This window comes from Equus asinus, chromosome 5, assembly GCF_041296235.1.
Source record: "Equus asinus isolate D_3611 breed Donkey chromosome 5, EquAss-T2T_v2, whole genome shotgun sequence".
NCBI lineage: Eukaryota > Metazoa > Chordata > Mammalia > Perissodactyla > Equidae > Equus > Equus asinus.
Genome location: NC_091794.1, coordinates 62,396,265 through 62,415,555, shown reverse-complemented (window position 1 = coordinate 62,415,555; position 19,291 = coordinate 62,396,265). Strand labels below are relative to the sequence as shown.

The window sequence follows — 19,291 nt, the reverse complement described above, 5'->3', positions numbered from 1 at the left end:
TCTGAGGAGGGGCACTTGGGGGTCTCCTTCAGCAGCCAGGGAGGGGCTACACCTTCCCCCCTCTCCCACACACAATAATCGGATGACTGCAAAATGTCTTACTCCAGTGAGGGATCTGAGAGTCTGGACAGTGTTTAAATTAGCAAAGAATGTGAAAGAACCACCACTCCCAGGCTCTAAGAGAAACAGGACTTTAATACAACAGTCTGCAAATCTGGCATGAACTATTTACAAGCAGTGATTCTCACCCCTACAGAGATGGAAATTGGCCTCAGGAAGGGGTGGCAGGCGGTGGGGCCCTTGCACCCTGAGTGCCCCAGCTGGGCCCCTGCTGCTAAGGAAGAGGTCATACGACAACGGGACGCTCACTCCCTCCTCAGCTTCATGATGGCCATGCTCTCTGGGCCTGGAGAGATTTGCTGGCCAACTAGCACCGGGGCTCCAGCTGGCAGGACAGGCTGTAGCTACAGGATAGAGTGGCATCTGTGAGCCTCCCACAATCCACAGCCCTGGTGTCCCTCCCGGCATCTGCCCAGCAGCTGGAGCCCAGCTTCCCCAGCCATCGCCATGCGACAGGTCAGGGCTGACAAGGGAGTCATGGACTCAGGCTCTCCGGACTGGCCAGCAGGGAGAGTGCACCTGTTCCTCCCCATGTCCTGTCCAGCCTCACCTCTCGTCCTCACTGAGCTGCTCCATGTCCCAGAACCAGGCCCTGAATCGCTCCTGGGGCTCTAGGTTGTAATTCTCTGCAGCCTCCTGGAGCTGCACGATCTCCATCATCACTTTGTGCTCCTGGCACCAGAGGGAGGAGAGGATGCAGACAGAGCCTGCTGGGGATGCTGCAGGGTCTTCAGGGGGTGAGGAGTGGGGCAAGGGGCTGGTCCTGGGTCCTTGCTCACATGGGACCCTCCTTCCCTCCAATTCCACGCAGGACCTACCTGTTCTCAGAGATGGGTAGAAGCCCCTCCCGCAGGAAGTTTTGCTTGATGCCCAGCGCTGCCCCCACCCCCCCACTGGATGGGTCTCCTGATTCTCTGTCATCCAACACTCTCACTAAATGTAAGATGCAGTGGGTGGTGCCCAGGAGAGTTCCGCCCAGGGGCGTCTCTGGTTTCCACGCCCCTCTCCTCCCTGACATGGAAGGCCACAGCTGCTCACCTTTTTCTTTTTCTCGTGGTTGATCTCATTGCCCTGGAAGGCAGACAGCAAAAGTCCATCAGAACGAGCCCCCTAGCTATGACCAGCCCCCGTGCACACCCCTTCTCATGGTGCCCAGCTCCAGGTCCAGGAGGGGGCTGGGCCTGACAGAAAACAGGACTTGGACCCAGGCCAGGCTCTGGGCTCCAGAGAAGGGAGGACATGGGGGCCGACACTCAAAGACCCTGTAGCCCAAGCCCCTCCGATGACGGACAGGGAGGCTGAGTCCTCAGGCAGGAAGGGACAGCTCCATCAGTGTGCTGCCTGACTTGGAGGCTGACTTCTCTCTCGCCTCCAACAAAGCCCATGCAGCTCTGCAGGCGGGCAGCTCTGCTGCTTCGCCAGCCTGGGGACCCGGGACGGGCTCCACGTGGAGCCTTCGTTCCCTCATCCCTAAGAGGGGCACACTGCCCCAGCCCACAGGGGAGCCTGGGAGGCTGTCATGACAGGAAGTTACCACATTCTGACCACTCAGGTCTTGGTACTGGGACTGTGTCTTCCCAAGTCCCAACCTGGTCATCCCCTTCTGGCCCCCGGCCTCACTCACATTTACGTAATCCTCCATGGCAGTGTCCAGCATGATCAGGTCAGTTAGCATGGTGCCCAGGAAGGGGACGATGCCCTGTGCCATTGGGATTAGATGGGATGAGGCCCTGGTCTCAGGTGTCCCCATGACCCTCCCCTGAAAACTCCTCATGCTCAGCCTCCTGGCCCAGCCCAGGGTCCCCACACGGAGCAGCCTCAAACCCTTTATAGCCAGCCCTCAATCCCCACCCCTCACCCTCCAAGAACACCAGACTCCTCCTGGTCACCTCCCAGGGCCTGCTTTTGGCTGGTCACAGGGCCTTTAATCCTTGGCCCCTCCACTCTCCCGACCCATCCTGCTGCAGCTCCCCAGGCCCTCCTCCTGGTCACTTCTAAGGGCGGGTGTCAGGCTCTGCGGCAACAGGAGGAGGGCTGCAGGAGGAAGGCCCCCTCTCTGGATTGGAGCCCCCAGCTGGGAGGGCAGAGTCCCCTCCTCTGACCTTGGAGCGCCTCCCCACAGGCACACTCACCTGCTGCTGCTGCCTCTTCCGGCCTCTCTGCAGGGTCCTCAGCAGGGTGGCAAACTTGGAGGGCTGCTTCTGCCAGGATTGAGGACAGGGTCAAGGAGGCCATCCTCCCCTCACCCCACTTCTCCTCAGCCCCTCTGACCTCAGCCCTGGACGTCTGAACCAAGTCAGCTGGTACCCATGCTACTCCATCCTCCAGCACACTCTGATTCTAGAACAATCCTAGCTCCAACACTCTCGCTGTGTGACCTTGGGCCGAACGCCTGTCCTCCTTGAGTCAGCCTCCTCATCTGGAAAGTGTGACAACTCACCCCTACCTCGCAGGGTCTCCTGAGGACTCAGCGTCAGTGACGGTTTACATGGTTCTGGCTCTCACCCCACCCGGCGTGAAAGGGTGGGGCGGGGCTGAGAGGACACTTCGGTTTCTCTTTCATGTGAAGCCTATGAGGTCCATTCAGGAAAGATCCACTGAGCACCACCAGTTTCCTGGACACTTCCCATAAGCCACCTGGGCACCAGTTACTGCTGACTAGGACCCAGGTGAGTGTTCCTGACAGGGACAGACTAGCAGGGACGGTGGTAGGGCCTCTGGGGAGTCACACATGCACAAACATCTGTCATGCTCCAGCCATTCAGACTCAAGGCTGGGCAGCCCATTTGTCCACCTGGCCTGGGGGAATGCCTGGCAGTGCCCATCCCGAGGGCAGGCAGGGTGCCCTCCTCGTGGAGAAGTGGTGAAGACAGAAGGAGCAGTGGGGGCCTGGCTTCCTAAAGACACACTGAGCTGCTTCAGGGAAGAAACATACGCCCGTCCACCCCATGCACGCAACAGCCTGGAAGAATCTAAGTGCTGACAGCGTGGACCAAAATGGAAGGCAGCCCCTGCTCCACCGGCCAGCTCAGCATCCCCTCCGGGATCAGCCCAGACACCCCCACTTCCTGCCATGACCGGGGCTTCCCACCCCACAAACACCTCCCCCACCTGCCCATGGACCAAACATACCCCATCTTCCTGTTCATCCAGGGAAGACTGGAATTGTACACAGAAACTCCAAGTGAGAAATGACCGTCCACATCCTGCCCCTTCCCCCTTCCCCACACCCCGCCTCTCCCTCCACATGCCAGCCTCCACTCTACCTTGATGAGCAGCTCCCAGCTAAGGGAGTTGTCCTCATCACAGAGCTTTTTAAATTTTCGGCAGCTCTTCCTGAGGGGGGAAAGGAGGAAGGAGAAACTCAGGAACAATGGGGCAGGGGGCATAAGTGCAAGTCCCTTCTCGATGAGAATCTGGAAAATCCAAACTGCCCGAATGAGGATTTTCGTGGGGGTCCTCTGAGCACTGACGTCACCATGGGACTGCAGAGGGGGCTCTCATGTTGGTCACCTGGGGCTGCCACTCCCTTTTCTATGCAGCAGCTGTATTTTGACCAGTTTGGTTTCCCACTGGGCACAGAGTTCTGTTGCTGTATGGCAAACGCTTGAAAATCTCCACTTTGGTTCAACCTACTATGTGACATCCAGGGAACCTGATTCCTGAAGCAGAACTGGGGGCCTAAGTTGCCAGTGAGGATCAGGGACACTGCACACCCACCCAGGCCCTGTGCCCAGGGCTTACTGCCACCCAGGAAGCTCCAGCTGACGAGAGGGCAATGGCAGACACGCGGGAGCTCCCTCCTCCCCCTGGTCCTCCTGTGGAGAGGCCTCCCCACCTGGACACTTTCCCCCAGGTCTTCTTCAGTCTGTGTATGGGCACGCTCTGCAGAGCCGAGAGGACTGCGTGCAGGGAGGAGATGTTCCTCAAGGCTCGGCACTCCTGAGGAGGGAGAGGAGGAGCTGGGAGGGGGAGCAGGAGCCCTGTCTGCTCTGGCTTCAGTCCCCCTCCCTTCCACTCTCCCCTCCTGAGTGGGACAGATGGCCAGGGTGCCAGGGTGGGCACAGGTGGACCAAAGAGTAACACTTCCAGGAGGAGGAATTTCGCTCAAAGTAGGAAGGAGCCAGGGAGGAAGTGAGCATCCCACCCCTGGGACATGCGAGTCAAGGTCAGTGTGCCCTTGACAGGAAGGACCTAGCGACTGTGCAGGGGCTTAGAGTGCAGCCTTCAGTCCTGAGAGCTGATCAAGGAGAAGGGGCAGTTCCACGGCTCTGGAGAGGGTCTCCCCCCGCATACCCTGGCCACCTCGATCCACCGCTCCAGAACCTTGGCCCTGTCCCGGGCCGTCACGTTTGGGTCCCCAAGGCAGGACGTCATGACACACTTTACTACTCTGTTGAACTGCACCACTGTGGCCCAGACGGTGGGTGCCACGTTCTCATGTCCGGGCCGGTTTCTTTTGCCCCAGGTGGAGCCCAGACACTCAGAGGGCTCGACGTTCTTGAACACTTCCTGGGGAGGAGGGGGAGTGTCACTCAGCCCTGCCACAGCCCAGCTTAGTGTCCAAGCAGGAGTCACCGGTCTAAGGAGGGGCTCAGGAAGCTGAGGATGTGTTCTCAGCGTGGTGGGAGCCCCTCGCTTTCATTGTTCTTCCACTGAGAGCACCCAGCACAGGAGGACCCGGGACTCCAGACTGGTGGGGAAAGGACAGGAGCATTTACACACAGCCCACCCCCACAAACTGCAAGCTCCAGAGGGCTGCTCCGCTTGGCTCCTCCCAAGGGGGCATCTCCCTGCATCCTGAGCATCCTTGGTCCCAGGCCCCATTCCGCTGCACATTGCCCTGTGCCAGCTACACCCACGGGCTTTGTCAGGTTGTCTCCCTTTTAGTGAAGTACACGTCTGGTGCATCACAAATGCTGAGGCTGCTGAGCATCCCGAGCAGATGGCTGGGCCGCCTGAGTTCCTGGCTGCACACAGTGAGTTCTCCTCCCCGACCTCTCGGGCCAAGCCCCACCAGGCTTCCTCTGTGTTCTACTTCACTCAATGTGCTCAGCCCCTCTGTCCAGCAGGGCCTCTTGGTCCCCATCTCTACAGTGTGAGGGTGGAACACGAAGGCTGGGGAGTTGCCCAGATCCCATGGTTGGGAAGTGGTGGAGCTGGGATTGGGACCCAGGTCACAGGAGCCGCCACAGGGAAAAGCAGGTCTGGGCCAGCTGATGGCATAGGGGTGGCCTGCCCCACCCCGCCCTGAGAGCCCGGGTGCTCACCGCGTCAATGGCCGTCAGCTGTTCTGCCACCTCCCTTGGGGAGAAGGCCATGAGGCTAGGCTTCCCATCGGGCTGCTTCTTCCCGGTCACTCGACAGGGGTGGGAAGCCTCTGGAACCGGAGCTGATTCTGCGGCTGTTACTGGAGCCTGAGGTGGAAATCCCAGCAGACCCCTTGGTCCCGTTGAGTCCAGTTCAGGACCTGGCACTTGGGCTGGGGCTGCTGATGGCACTCGCTCGGGGTCTGGAGCAGCTGAGGGCGCTGCTGCCGGTTCCAGCGCTAGAAGTGATGGCAGAAATAGAACTGGAGTTCCGTCCAGCTCCAGATGTGGCCCCTTTTCTGCCTCTGCACCTGGCAGAAGCGCTGGAGCTGGGGCAGGAGATGGAGAAAGAGAAAGGGTCAGCTACATAAGTTGCTTTCCATGTGCCTTTCCCCAAACAGGAAAGATCCCACTGTCTTTCAATGAATCCCCAGTCGTGACCCACCCACTGGGGTAGTCTTCCAAGCCTACGGTCTCCCTTACCCTCTGTCTCCAACTCAGTGGCCTGGAAAAGGTCCACCTGGATGAGAAGAGGGGTGGCCTGGTGCTTCAGGACTGAGCCAGGCAAGAGGTCCTGGAGATACGCCAACGTCAGATTGATCCTGGAGTGGCGCAGCATCTGCCACATATCCTGGGAGTTCTCCTGAGGCCGGGGGCCCCAGATGGGAGAGAGGGCACTGGGGAGAGGCATGTGTGAAGAGAGTCACAGGCCTGGCCTGCTGTTCCACACTGTGTTCCCACAGCACCTTCTCTGTGCCTGAGCCCCAGAGGGTGGACCAGCCACTCCAATCCCTGGGTGGCTGTCCTTGCACTGGAAGGCCTGGTCATCAGCCAATCTAACAGAGAGCCTGTGTGAGTCTGGTCTTCCACCTGACACTCTTTTCCCAAAGGGCCTGGACATAGCCTGCCCCATCCTCCACGCTCGAGCATCAGGACTGAGGTTGGAGGCAGATTTGTGACCAGGCTGCTCACCAGCTACTGTTCTGGGCCCCAGTGGCGGTGCTTAGGAGAGGTGCCTGTGCAGAGGGCAGGGAGAGGGAGAGGGAACTGTGGAAGCGAGGAGTCTCTCAGTGGCCGACTCAGCCCAGCCTCTCCTCTGCTTCCCATGGCGGGACTGGCACCCCATGAACAGGTCTCTTTGATTCATTTCCTCCTGTAGGGAAGACCGCAGACCTCAGGCCCCCCACAGAAACCCCAAGAGGCGTGAGATCCAGGGTCTGCCAGTCCATCCATAGCCACAGTCCCCATGGTCTCCTAGCCCCTTCTGTGGACACAGGAGGCCCTCCCTCTGGACCCAACACCACTCATGGTCTTAGTTGGTCCTTGAAGTCTGTCATCGTGGTCTGACTATGAGAGGATGCGTCCATATCTAGAGGAGGCCAAGAGGGTGTGACATCTAACGTCCTCTGGGCATGAATACTCATGATGCCCAGAAGTGAGCTTCTAGCTCTCAGGCTAGAATTGAGCCCCAGGGAGAGTGTCTGCTTCCTTCAGTGGACACCCTTAGTGTGTAGGAAAGGGTACGAGTGTAGTAGGAGCTTAACATATAGTATTGAATGAATGAACCCCATCCAGAGCCTTCCCAGAATTCTGAGTGGGCCTGCGTCTCCTCTGCTGCCCACAGAGACCACTGCTCTGGCCGCACCGAAGACAAGGACCAGGATCAGCTAGATGGACTCGCTAAATTGTCTTGCCAATAGGAAAACAGTTTGCTTTCATGTACTTTTCCACACTCAGGAAGGCCACAGGCCAGCGAGGGGAGAGGCAGGGAGTCTCCTCACTGGCGACGGAAGCTGTAAGCATGAGGACACGCAGCATGAGCAGCAGTCCCTTCTGTGGAGTCCGGCACCAGGCAAGCGTCTGCCGTGCTGTCTCCCGTGATTTCCTTCAGTGACCCTGTGAGGTTTACCCTCTTACCACCCCACTATTCGGATGAGCAAGGTGACGCTCAGAGAGGTGTGGGGACGTTCCCAAGGCACACGTTTATTAGGTAGGAGACTCCCTGCTGTGCTGTGGAGGGGTGGGCACTCACCTCTGGAGCAGCTGGTCCAGGACCTGTGGGGTCGGGTAGAAGGCCTGGTACACACACGGGAAGGTGGTGACGGAGATGGATCTGCCGTGGAAAGATGGTTGCAGGCAGCCTACCACCTTCTGCACTGCGCCTGCCTTGAGGGTCCGCATCGTGCGGGCCTCAGCCACGGACAGGGTGGGTTCCTTGGCATACCACGTGGACAAGCAGGGACACAGAGTCAGTGGAGTCACCATGAACCACCAGGGGCATCAGGGTCTGGAGCTCAGACCAGAACCTCCCAGCGCCTCAGGAAGTTGTGCAAGAGGGACGAGAGCCCGCCTTGAAAATGGTTTTGGACTTAAAAGTACAATTTGATTTTTAGGGGAATGACAAACACTCAGTACCTTCAAGGCATTCTGTGACCTGAGGAACAATTGTACCTCTGTGCATTAAGAGCCTGAGGTAAGAGCATTATCCCAGGGAGTCATCAATGAACATCCCCACCACAGACAGGAGCAAAGAGATGATTAGTGACCTTCCGCCAATCTGCGGTTCTATGTCATGGCAGACCTGGAAAACTTAGAGTCTATTTGGACATGCTTAAAATGTGCCCTGCAGTGTTGGCTCAAATGGCAACAGAATTGGGTCATGTCAAGGTCCAACAGCATCGAAAGGCTGAATCACTGTGCAAAATGTCCTCCTCTGTGGAATATGATGAAGTCACTTAAGGCCTCAGCTCCTGACCTGAGCGGCCTACAATGAGTTGCCGTGTTCTGTGCAATGACAAGTAGCAGAGAAATGTATAGGATCCTGTAATCCCACCGCCATCCTCTTTATGTGTAAATCAGCCTAGCAAGTGTGATGACTCGTGAGGCTTGGAGAAGGTCTGCAAGGACAGTGGCCTGAGTGCTACACAGCTTCACAGCCGGGTAGTTACATCAGTCAAAACAGGAGCAAAATGCTAAGGTCCTCATGGCCTCGTGAAAAGTGATAACAACATTAAACATTTCCTCTATGATTCCAAGAAACGTGAAGAGTGTCTTTCCACCCTACCCCACAGCTGGCTCGGGAGGAGAGGAGGCCCAGACTCCTTCAGGAGCAAGGCCGTAGGACACTCCGTTGGGAAAGCCCTGTGAGGGCCCCAGGGGTGTGCTCAGATTCAGACCTGGGTTCCAGGCCCACGCTGAACATCTTGGGGGGGGTGGGGGTAAAGACCTTCTGCTCCTGCTCTCACCTCAGACCGGCACAGGATGCTGCTGGTGGCCTGCTGCTCCTGCCCCTTGACTAGGGAGGGAGAGAAGTCGAACCCAACACATAACTCTTCAAACATCTCCTGAGTGGAGTTCTGGAAAGACAATGACCGGCAGACGGGCCAGGAGGCATCAGGAGCCTGCTGCACATCGCCATAGGGGGACACCCCCATGAGAATTTCTGTTCCCTAGTTCAGGCACAGATGGACATCTGCACAGACATCTGACCAGGGAGGGAACTAGATGAAACTTCTAAGGCTCGGGATTAACACAAGGGCAGAGGAGCTTGATCCCCAGCACCCACCTGCTCAGGTTGCCAGCCTGGGGTATGAATATCACAGACTCACCAGTTTTACAGCACGTAACAAACTGCTCTGATTCGAAGTGTTTTGTGAGGTGACAAGGTGCAGAGAAATGTATAGAATCCTGTAATCCACGCCCATGCTCTTTGTGTGTAATCAGCCTAGCAAGTGTGATGATTTGTGAGGCTTGGAGCAGGTCTGCAAGGACAGTGGCGCTGAGTGCTACAGCTTCCCAGCCGGGAAGTTACATCAATCAAAACAGGAGCAAAATGCTAAGGTCCTCATGGCCTCGTGAGAAGAGACAACAACAGTAAACCTTTCCTCTACGATTCCAAGAAACATGTGGAGAGTGTCTTTCCACCCGAGCCCTCAGCTGGCTGGGGAGGAGAGGAGGCCCAGACTCCTTCGGGAGTAAGGCCGTAGGACACTCAGTGGGAAAGCCCTGTGAGGGCACCAGGGGTGTGCTCAGATTCGGACCTGGGTTCCAGGCCCAACCTGAACATCTTGGGGTGGTGGGCGGGGAGACCCTCTGCTCCTGCTCTCACCTCAGACCAGCACAGGATGCTGCTGGCGGCCTGCTGCTCCTGCCCCTTGACTAGGGAGGGAGAGAAGTCGAACCCATCATGTAGCTCTTCAAAGATCTCCTGCGTGGAGTTCTGGAAACACAGTGCCCGGCAGACGGGCCAGGAGGCATCAGGGGCCTGCCTGCACATCGCCACAGGGGGACACCCCCATGAGGAATTCTGTTCCCTAATTCAGGCACAGAGGGACGTCTGCACAGACATCTGACCAGGGAGGGAACTAGATGAAACTTCTACGGCTCAGGATTAACACAAGGGCAGAGGAGCTTGATCCCAGCACCCAGCTGCTCAGGCTGCCAGCCAAGCCCCGGGGTATGAATATGACAGACGCACCTGGCTGACAGCACATAACACTCTCCTCCTGCCCAGGAGGGACCCACTCCTCACCTGCTGCCTTCCCGCACAGCGCCCACGCGTACACACACACACCGACACTCACACACAAACCCTCACACAAGGTGCAAGGGCTATGGGGCTGCTCAGGTGGGATCCGAGTTGTGTCCTGCCCTACAGTGGGCTGCCCTGGGCTGCCCCACATTACCTTTGGGTACCTCCTGCCAAATTGGCCATGAGGCTTGATCCGATGTCCACAACAACACAACAGTCTCACACTCTGGGCTTTCCTGAGCCTAGAGCCTCTGAAAACTGGTACACAACAAGTAAACATGTTGTACTCTGAAGTGTCTCCAGTCAAATGAACTAGCTAGGGGTCTGTCTCTAGAATTAACTGCCTGGTTACCAGAGTTCTAAATCTGTTGGGGTCTATCGCCAAGGAAGTGAGGTCACTTTTTCAAGATTCCATTACCTGGGCTGCTTCCTGTAATCGGACCTACCCAAACCACCCCCATGTCTTCTTCTTAACTCTACATGAGGAGCTTCCACAGCCCCAGCCACAGCTCCCTGGGAATGTGATGAGGGTCCCAGCTTTGAGGAGGCAGAGCAGAATTCAGACCTCCTTTATCTTACCAGTTCTCTGTCCTGGAAAACTCATTGTGCCTCTCAGGGCCTCCCCAGTCTCCAAACCTGCCCAAGGGGAATCCGCCTAGAATCTACTTGCTAGGGACATCATCAGGTGTATATGAAATAATATCCATAACACCTGTGAGGTGGTGTCAAGTGCAAGTAATGCACAAACAAAGAGATGGAAGAATTACGAGAAGGGATGTAGCATGAACACCACTCAAACCAGGCCTGGGTTCAGCAATGCGCTATTGCAACAGGCACTTCCTCTCTTGGCCTCATTTCAATGTCAGCACAAGGAGAGGGTTGATGAATGAAATCCAGACACTGTCATCCTCTGGATTCAAACCTCTCCATTGTTTCCTCTTCTGTTTAGAAAGAGACCCAAGAGCCTCATCTTGATCTGTGAGGTGGGCAGCCTTCACCGTGGCTCCCAGAGATCCCCACCCGTGGTACACACATCCCTCACAGATTCCTGTGTGACCACTGAGTGCTTAGTGACTGGCTCTCGCCAATAGAACACAGCCAATGTGGACGAGTGTCATGTCTAAATTTTAAACACAGAAAGTCTCTCACTTCTTTCTTATTCCCTCTCTTAAGTTCCGTCTCTCTCTCTTTCCCATGTCTCTCTCTCCTGTCCCTGAGCTGTGGAATCAAGCACACACGTTTTGAGCTGCCATACACAGAGGCCCACATGGGAGAGAACCGAGGCAGCACCCAGGCCAACAGACAGAAAGGAACCCATGCTCTGAGTCCAAAGTGCACCTCGACTCCTTTGAGTGAACCTGAGAGGAAATTCTCTGCCAGTCGAGCATCACTTGAGGCCGCGGCCGCGGCCTTGAGGCATCTTGAGCAGAAGAACCAAGCTAATCTATGTCTGATTCCTCAACCACAAAAATTGTGAGATATGAGGCATTTGCGGTTTACAGATGCAAGGCACTGAAACCGTGATTTCAGGCCCCAGGATCTGGCCCTGCCCTCCTCTGCCTCCTCTCTCCCCCCAGGCTCCCTCCAGCCACACTGGCCATCTTTCTCACATCCTCTGGCCAAACCCCCTTCTGCCCATGAGTGTCTACAGCAGGGGTGCCTTCTCCCTGACACGCCGCTCCCAGACTTGTGCAGGGCTGGCTCCCTCTTGTCATTCTGGTCCCAGGAAATGTCACCCGAGTGAGGCCTTTCAGACCCCTACCCGGTGACCCCCGGCCCTCCCTCACAGGGCCCTGAATGTCCCCTCAGCACTGGCTCTTTCCCCTCTCATGTCTTTGCTTTCATGCTTTTGTCCTTGTCCCCTGCAGAGTGTGAGCTCCTGACTGGCAGGGACCACTCAGTCACTTAGACCCACTTAGACCCACCTGAGCACCTGGCACAGGGTGAGTGCTCGGTGCACAGTCGCTGAGTGAAGAATTGTGAAACTCGTGTCCCCTCCTCCTGCTCTTCACCAAGTCAGACTGTGGAGAGGACTGCTAGTACCAGGAGGAGTGAGTTCTCTCTGAGGCGGGGGACAGCCGGAAAGGCCTCTGCACGGCTATTCGCTGCTCCAGCAGCTGAGGCAGGCTGACTGGGCGCTGTGTAAGTTTAAGAAGTCAGCACAGGGACTGGATGCACACAGCCTGTGCAATGACACCATCAGTTCACTTAACATCCGTCACCGAAAACAGAAAAGTAAGTGTTTGCTTGTGATGAGAAGTTTAGCTTCTTGGTTCTTAGCAATTTTGAAATGTACCACACAGCAGTGTTAACTTAGGCAGTGCTGTGTGGCAATTACATCCCAATAGAAGTGACAACAGTGAGAACCCAACCTCATTGGGCACCACTGACGCTGCAGGCTGCCTGCCCCCTGGTGGCCAGCACCAGCCCTGCAGCCCTGGCAGAAGCCACCACACAGGAAGTTTCTTCGGGTGTCCTCAAGGCAGAGGCTCCCCACTGTCCCAGGGGTAAAGGAGCAGACCTGCAGGCTTCCAGGCCGTGGGAGGAACCTCAGGAGCCTCCCTCTCCCTCATCTTTCTGTCCCTCCACTTGGGTGTCCTTTTTTCTCAGGAGGCATCCTGATCTCAACCAAGGCAATGATTCTCCTCTCCAGCCAAGTGAGGACCTGGGGAGTCCAACAAGGACTGGTCTTGTCCCTGGACTCTGGCCTTAGTACACACTGCTCTGGCATGTTCTTCCTTATCCCAAGTTCTCATCCACCCGAACCCCCAAGCCTCTCTCAGTTCTAAAGGATCTCCAGCAGGTGGGAAAGCATTTTCTCAGGTGCTCAGAGCACAGGGCCTCATCGATGGAGAACCAAGGGCCACAGACCCTTCGTGAGCATCATACAGAACCCAGGGAGTCACCCGCTGGACGCACTCCACTTTACACAGGAGGACACCAAGGTCTTCTCTCCTCTACCCAATGTCTACACAAGAGAAGAACGGCTCATCAGAGTAGCAGGTGCCCACAGAAGTGGACTCCAGCTCCCCAGTCCTGTGCCCTCCAGGCTGGGCCAGGATGCCCTTGGAACAGGTACACACCTAGAAACCTCAGGGATTCTTCGGTCCGTCTTGGGCCTTCTGGGCATGTAGCCAGGAGGATGGATGCTACTGTTCATGGCAGAGCTGCCTCCAACTGCCTTCTCCTTGGCCTCTTGTCACTTCCCTGGTGTCTGCTCTTTCCTGGGGTCCCTGCATGGTCCACACAGGAGAAATCGGTGTGAGTGTGCCTGTGCATGATTGGATGCGAATAGGAAGATGACCCCACGTGTACAGGGGTGGGCAGGGCTCCCCTAGGACCATGAGGTCCCTGTTTCCAAAGAAAATCCGAAGGGAAGGGGTTGAGCCTTGGCTGAGGAAGCCAGAGCCCTGCCTGATCCTCTGGATTCTGACCCCCTCCTGAGGTCTGGGTCAGTCCCTCCAACTTTCTGGGCCTCAGATTCCCAAATGGACAAAGAACACGTTTTGTAAGAGCAAAGTCAAAATGGACCCTCTGCAAATGAAACAAGTACCATGCTTTGACCTCCCCCCACTGCTTATCCTCCAAGGAGACTTCGAACCTACACGGTGTCTATTACTGGGTAAAATCACCCTCAGCACACAAAACTGATAATGGTTAAAATGGCACACGGTCAACTTTATCAGTGACTAAATATTGATGGAAGAAGAAATACATCCGAATATATTTTGATATGACTGATAAGATTCAGGAAAGTTTACTTGCTAGAAAGAATAACACCTAAACAAAACTTAAAATGTCAGAACCTGTAGTCAGTACATTATGATGTAGCTTAAAAGAAATTCAGTCATTTGCATAACGATTGATTCTGAGAAAAAATAGATTCAGTGAATTAATAACAAAATGGATACACTGGAATTGTTTTATGGTGCTTATTTTATAGCAGTCAAGGAATTAATACTACTATATTGCATTTTGAAAGTTGCTAATAGCGTAAATCTTAGAAGTTCTCATCACAAGAAACACATTTGTAACTCTTGATGATAGACGTCAACCAGACTTCTTATAGTGATCATTTCACAATATACACACATATTGAATCATTCTGATGTAGACCTGAAACTGATATAAAACAAACTTAAATTTAATATTAAAAATGTCTTACTATGTTTTCTCTGAAAAATACATGGTCACAAAAATTTTGCAGAGTTTTGTATAATTCTGATTTCAAGGTTCTCTTAGGCCCAGAATGAAAACATTTGTCTGATCAAAGTTGCCTCAGGTACAAGGGCTGAGACAAACACCAGGGTCAGAATGGAAGAGCACGAATGGAAACACTAAATCATCCTCTGCTCATTTCTTTGTATTTGCACTTTTAACAGAAAATCTATTTTTATTGGCTTAAAATGCACATAATGTAAAACTTACCATCTTGACCATTTTTCTGTGTACACGTCATTAAGCACATTAACTTCCTTAAGCGCATCTTCAGTGTGTTGACCACAGTTGTATGGTGGTGCAGCCATCACCACAATCCATCTTCAGAACTCTTGTCGCCCCACAGAACTGAAGCTCTGTCCCCACTCATCGGTCACTCCCCTTCCCCTGCTCCCACCCCTGGCCAACAGCATCCGCTGTCCGTCTCTCTGAATCTCACCATTTCAGGAATGCCATATAAGTGGAGTCACACAAGGCCAGTATTTTTGGGACTGGTTGATTTCATTTAGCATAATTTCCTAAAGGTTCATCCATGTTGTCTCATATCTCAGAATATCCTTAGTTTTTAAGGATGAATAACATGCAATTGTATATATATATATGCCCATGCTGCTTCTCCATTCATCCCTGGATGGATCCTTGGGTTGTTCCACGTTTCAGCGATCATGAACAATGATGCCGTGAACATGGGTGTTCAAATATGTCTTTGAGACCAACTTTTCAGCTCTGAGGTGTATATATCCTGTAGTAGAATTGTTGGGTCATTTAGTGATTCTATTTTTAATTGTTTTAATGAAATGCCATGCTGATTTCCACAGCAGCTATACCAGTTCACATTCCAGCCACAGTGTACGTGGGTCCAATATCTCCACATCTTTGCCAGCATGCCTTTCTTCACTGTCTGTCTTTTGGGGGTGCCGTCACATGGATGTGAGGTGGTGTCTCATTGAGATTTTGACTTACATTTCCCCAGTGATTAGTCACATTAAGCATCTTTTTAGATGCTTGTTGACCATTTGCGTATCTTCTTGGAGGAAAAGTCTATTCAAGTACTTTGCTCATTTTTGATTTGGGTTGTTTGTTTTTTTGTTCTTGAGTTGAGAAGTTCTATGTCTATTCTGGGGATTCAGCCCTTGTCAGATAGATCATTTGCAAATATGGGCTCCCATGCTGCACGGGTTGTGTTTTTACTCTGTTGATGTTGTCTTCAGAGGCAGAAAAGGTTTTAATATTCATGAATTTTGGTGTGTGTACTCTGTTTTTTATTGCCCATGCCTTGAGTGTCATATCCATGAAATCACTGCCAAGTCCTATTGTGAAACGTTTGTCCCATGTTTTCCTCAAAGTGTTTCAGTTCTTACATTTGGGTCTTGATCCATTGAGAATTAAGTTTTATATCTGGTGTGAGGTCAGAATCCAAGTTTAGATTTTGCATGAAAATATCCACTTTTTCAGGAACCACTGGTTGAAAAGACTGTCTTTTCCACGTTGAACAACCTTGGCCACCTTATTTCTGGGCTCTCTATTCTGTTCCGATGCTCTATGTGTCTGTCTTTATGCCATTACAATGCTGTTTTGATACTGTAGGTTTGCAGCAAGTTTTACATCAGTAAAAAGAGAGTCCTCCAACTTAGTACTTCCTTTCAAGACTATTTTAGACATCTGGGCATACTTGAGATTCCATATGAACTTTAGGATGGGTGTCTTTCAGCACAAAATGTCATTGGGATTTTGATAAGGACTGCATTTAATTGCTTCATCTCTTTGGAGGAAGCTGACATCTTAACAACAAGGAGCCTTCCAATCCACGATCACAGGACGCCTCTCATTTCTGGTAGTGCCGGGTGGTTGTTCAGGTGGAAGGGACAGCACTCTTCCAAGTAGTCACGCAGGGTCCCAGAATTCCTCCACACTGTGCCTTCAGCATTTCCTCAGAACTCATCGACATCTGCATCCAGTCAAGGGAGAGAAAAATGCGTGTCAAATGCATGTGGGAAGTTTTCAAGGACTGGGTGTGGATGTAGCACACGCCTGTGCCACCCTCTCCCCTGGCCAGAACTACGCACGGAACCAGCAGACCCTAACAGTCGGGACTGCAGGCAGAATCAGCGGACCCCACCAAATTTGGGACTGTGGACTAACCAAGGGCTAGAGACTCAGTGTCTCAGGGAACCATATGCCAGCTCAAGCTGCCTGCTACCACTTTGACTGGCACTGTGGACTAACCCAGGGCTGAGACAGATGCTCTGCTAGAGCATCCTGTCAAACTACACTGGCCCGTTAACCTGGGCCTGGAAAGTCACTTAGATCAGGAGCTCAATGCAAGGAGAGTGGAGCTGAAATGCACGAGACACTTACCCACAGCCCTCAGAGACAGCAAAAAAGACGGAGAATCCAAAGGCTTCATGGCTACCAATGCTTGTGTTTCTCATCCCCGAAGCCATGAGAAGTCTCCTTCGAATCCCGCTGCTGCCACCAAGCTGTTAAGAAAGAAAATACAACTGTGTAAGTCTAAAGAACTTCATTGCTTTATTCACCAATTCCTGCGTCCGGAGGCATCCAATCTAGCAGATAGAAAGCAGCTCCAAGGAGCTGTACAGAATGAAAGACTTTGAAAGGCAAAAGGGAGAAGAAAAAGAAGTCACAGCAGGCGGGAAGATCGCTCGGTTATTGCAAGGTTACTTTCCTCAGGGGACAGCAGCAGTCTATGATGTGGAATACCTACCTAGTGCTGATTGGGGGATTCCTAATCCACTGGTTTAAGATTCTGTTTCTGGGAGAGTCGAAAATCTAATGAAGTCAAGACTCAGTTTGGTGAGGTGGGGCTTAGTGTTAAGAGGCTCCTCTTGGGGCCCACCGTCTGGTTTTGACACATGACTCTGCTGGCCCCCTGCTGGCCCCGGGTACACCCGGGTTTCCCTTCCTGACCATTGTTGGTCACACATCCACTGCACCTGCCTCCAGTTCTCCCCCTTCCACACCGCAATCTCCGCCATGACTCCCTCTGACACTATCACGACTTCTCCCACCACACTGCCCTGCTTTCCACAAGGCCAGCAAGAGGCTTCGTAAGCACCACTTCATCAGTCCAGTGGGCTGAGCGGGCTGCCCAGCATCGGGACTCAGAAACTGGTGGGCCTGTCACATGGCCTCCAATCACCGGTACCCCAGCTGAAGTGCCTGCCCTGATGAGATACTCAAATTTAGCCAACTCCATCGAACAACATCTTTGCTGCAAGCTTCCCTTAAAAATGCTCCACCCAATTTCTGCCCCAACTGTTTTTTGAGGAGTCGTTTTGGGGGAGCCTTTGAGGCCACCTTGGTGATTCTGTGCCCGGGCACAAGCAGCTCTTAGCCCACACACCCTTTGGTTGCACCACCTGGAATCGTAGAGCACAGGGAGCCAGTGGATGGGCACCAATCACTGGTTTGACCACCAAGAGCCGGTGAATATTTCATAGCAGGAACATCTACTTTCGGGTCTTCCTGTGGGCACACGTCACAAGGCGCTCCCTGGTACCCCGCTCTCCCCCACATCCTCTGATCAGCTTTCCGCAGGCGATGTTCTGCAGTCCATCATTGTCTCCACGGACCTGCCCCTAGAGCTGTACCCCACAGACCAGGAGTCCCTGAGTTTCCTGCCCTGACAGGCTACCACCGACCCAAAGAGATATGTCTGTTCTACTAGGATGACTGGTCTGGCATAGGGGAGTGGCCCTAGCCACAGAAAATCAGGTAATTGAGGCCACCCAGAAGTGTGCACAAACAGAACCCAACACGGACAGCAGCTCCATGAGACTCTATTCTACTCCTTGTAGGACAGTCGCCTAAGTCTCTGCCAAATGGTTTTAGGAAACCACCTGGCCTCAGACTATCTCTACTGGCCAAGGAAGGAGGGGTCGGGGCCCTCCCATGGTCTACCACCTGCATGTACATCAACAACTGACAAGTTCAAACCTACCTACACCAGAGGGTCCAAGAGGTGAGAATACTGCCCAGTATTACTGAGATCTCTGAACAGATTCCCAGGGCCCCCAAGACCACTGAGCTATTTTCTTGGCTGGTCTTTTCAAGGTGGAGACCATGACTATGGACTGGATCTCCGACTGTAGCTTGTGTGATTTTCGTACTTGCTACTAGACCCTAATCAGATGTTTACTCTCAGGGCTACACCGTGCCTTACCCCTAATAGCTGCATGAATTACCCTCATTTCAAATTTTCACTGAAGAAAATCTGCTCAACATAAAATACACCATTTTAAGTACTTGAAAGTACACAAGTCAGTGACGTTTAGGACAATGAGAATGTTGTGTGGCTATCACTACTATCTAAGTCCAGAACATTTTTAATACCTTGCAAAGAAACTCAGCCTCGCTGTCTCTGTGCTTTGCCCTAACCCAAGTCCACAGAAAGACCTTATCTGTTTCATCTCCCTGCAGATTTGCTATTCTGGGCATTTCATTCAAATGGAATCATAGAATCTGTGGCTTTGTGTACCACTTCAATTAGCACACTTTTTAAAGGATCATCCAGGGCCTAGCACGTAGCAGTGCTTTCTTCCTTCTTAGGGCTGTGTTATATCCCATAGTATCAATATGCCACATTTGCTTTATGTGTTCATAATTTGGTGGAAAATTGGGTTTATTTCATTTTTGGGCTACTGTGAATAATGCTGATTTGAATGTCCATGGACAGGTTTTCCTGCGAACATATGTTTTCCATGTTCTTTTGGAGATGCCTCACAATGGACTGTCCAACTCAAAGGCAATGATTGCTTGAAGATGTTAAGAAATGCAAAGCTGTGCTCTACAGTGGCTGCATCATTTTACGTTCCCACCAGTGATGTATGAGGGCTCCCCTTCTTCCTCATCTTTACCAACAGTTGGGATTTTCCTTTATGTTGAATACAGCCTACACATTGAGTTGGAAACAGTAGCACATTGTGGTTTGAATTTCCCTTTCCCTAATCATGAATGACATCTAGCATCTCTCTTGTGCTTATTGGCCATCTGCATATCTTCTGGAGAAATGTCTATTTCAACCATTTGCCTATTTTAATTGTTTTATTTGTCTTTTATTATTGAGTTCTAAGAGATATTTATGTATTCTGAA

At 52.9% G+C, this 19,291-nt stretch overlaps 2 protein-coding genes across 12 annotated transcripts in view; one reads left to right on the top strand and one right to left on the bottom strand.

Annotated features, from left to right (window-relative positions):
• Positions 1–19,291, top strand: part of LOC139045286 (protein phosphatase 1L-like) — a 359,044-nt gene that overhangs the window by 88,688 nt on the left and 251,065 nt on the right. Inside the window, exon 2 of one of the 5 annotated variants that reach the window (XM_070509701.1) lies at positions 7,054–7,468. The exons of the other annotated variants lie outside the window; for them this stretch is intronic. Coding sequence (XP_070365802.1) covers positions 7,054–7,113 — 60 coding nt within the window. The 3' untranslated portion in view covers positions 7,114–7,468. Of the gene's footprint in view, positions 1–7,053; positions 7,469–19,291 lie in introns of those variants that run through there. 5 annotated transcript variants of the gene reach the window in all.
• Positions 165–19,291, bottom strand: LOC123285596 (ral guanine nucleotide dissociation stimulator-like). 7 transcript variants are annotated; one of them, XM_070509676.1, is made up of 15 exons: positions 16,537–19,291; positions 14,389–16,126; positions 13,044–13,193; positions 11,886–12,098; positions 9,538–9,648; positions 8,675–8,785; positions 7,462–7,643; positions 5,913–6,106; positions 5,391–5,668; positions 4,417–4,632; positions 3,959–4,062; positions 3,387–3,456; positions 3,253–3,279; positions 2,253–2,321; positions 1,068–1,819 (listed from the first exon to the last, which is right to left on the bottom strand). In XM_070509676.1, exons 6-15 carry the CDS (start codon positions 8,768–8,770, stop codon positions 1,427–1,429), a joined length of 1,629 nt encoding a protein of 542 aa, XP_070365777.1. In that variant the 5' UTR covers positions 8,771–8,785; positions 9,538–9,648; positions 11,886–12,098; positions 13,044–13,193; positions 14,389–16,126; positions 16,537–19,291; the 3' UTR covers positions 1,068–1,426. The 7 variants fall into 7 exon arrangements, with proteins under 7 accessions (XP_070365775.1, XP_070365777.1, XP_070365776.1 ...); XM_070509674.1 differs by lacking the exons at positions 11,886–12,098; positions 13,044–13,193; positions 14,389–16,126; positions 16,537–19,291 and adding exons at positions 165–464; positions 671–792 and having other exon boundaries at positions 1,159–1,191; positions 1,745–1,819; positions 9,538–11,161; XM_070509675.1 differs by lacking the exon at positions 11,886–12,098.

What these genes read in the sequence shown, in the direction of transcription:
- LOC123285596 (XM_070509671.1), bottom strand. Translation starts at nt 9,705, where the DNA reads ATGTGCAGGCAGGCCCCTGATGCCTCCTGGCCCGTCTGCCGGGCACTG. An exon ending in GCATCCTGTGCTGGTCTGAG is followed by an intron (nt 8,786 to 9,537) that starts GTGAGAGCAGGA and finishes TTGTCTTTCCAG; the next exon opens with AACTCCACTCAGGAGATGTT. An exon ending in CACTGAGTTGGAGACAGAGG is followed by an intron (nt 5,669 to 5,912) that starts GTAAGGGAGACC and finishes CATCACTTCTAG; the next exon opens with CGCTGGAACCGGCAGCAGCG.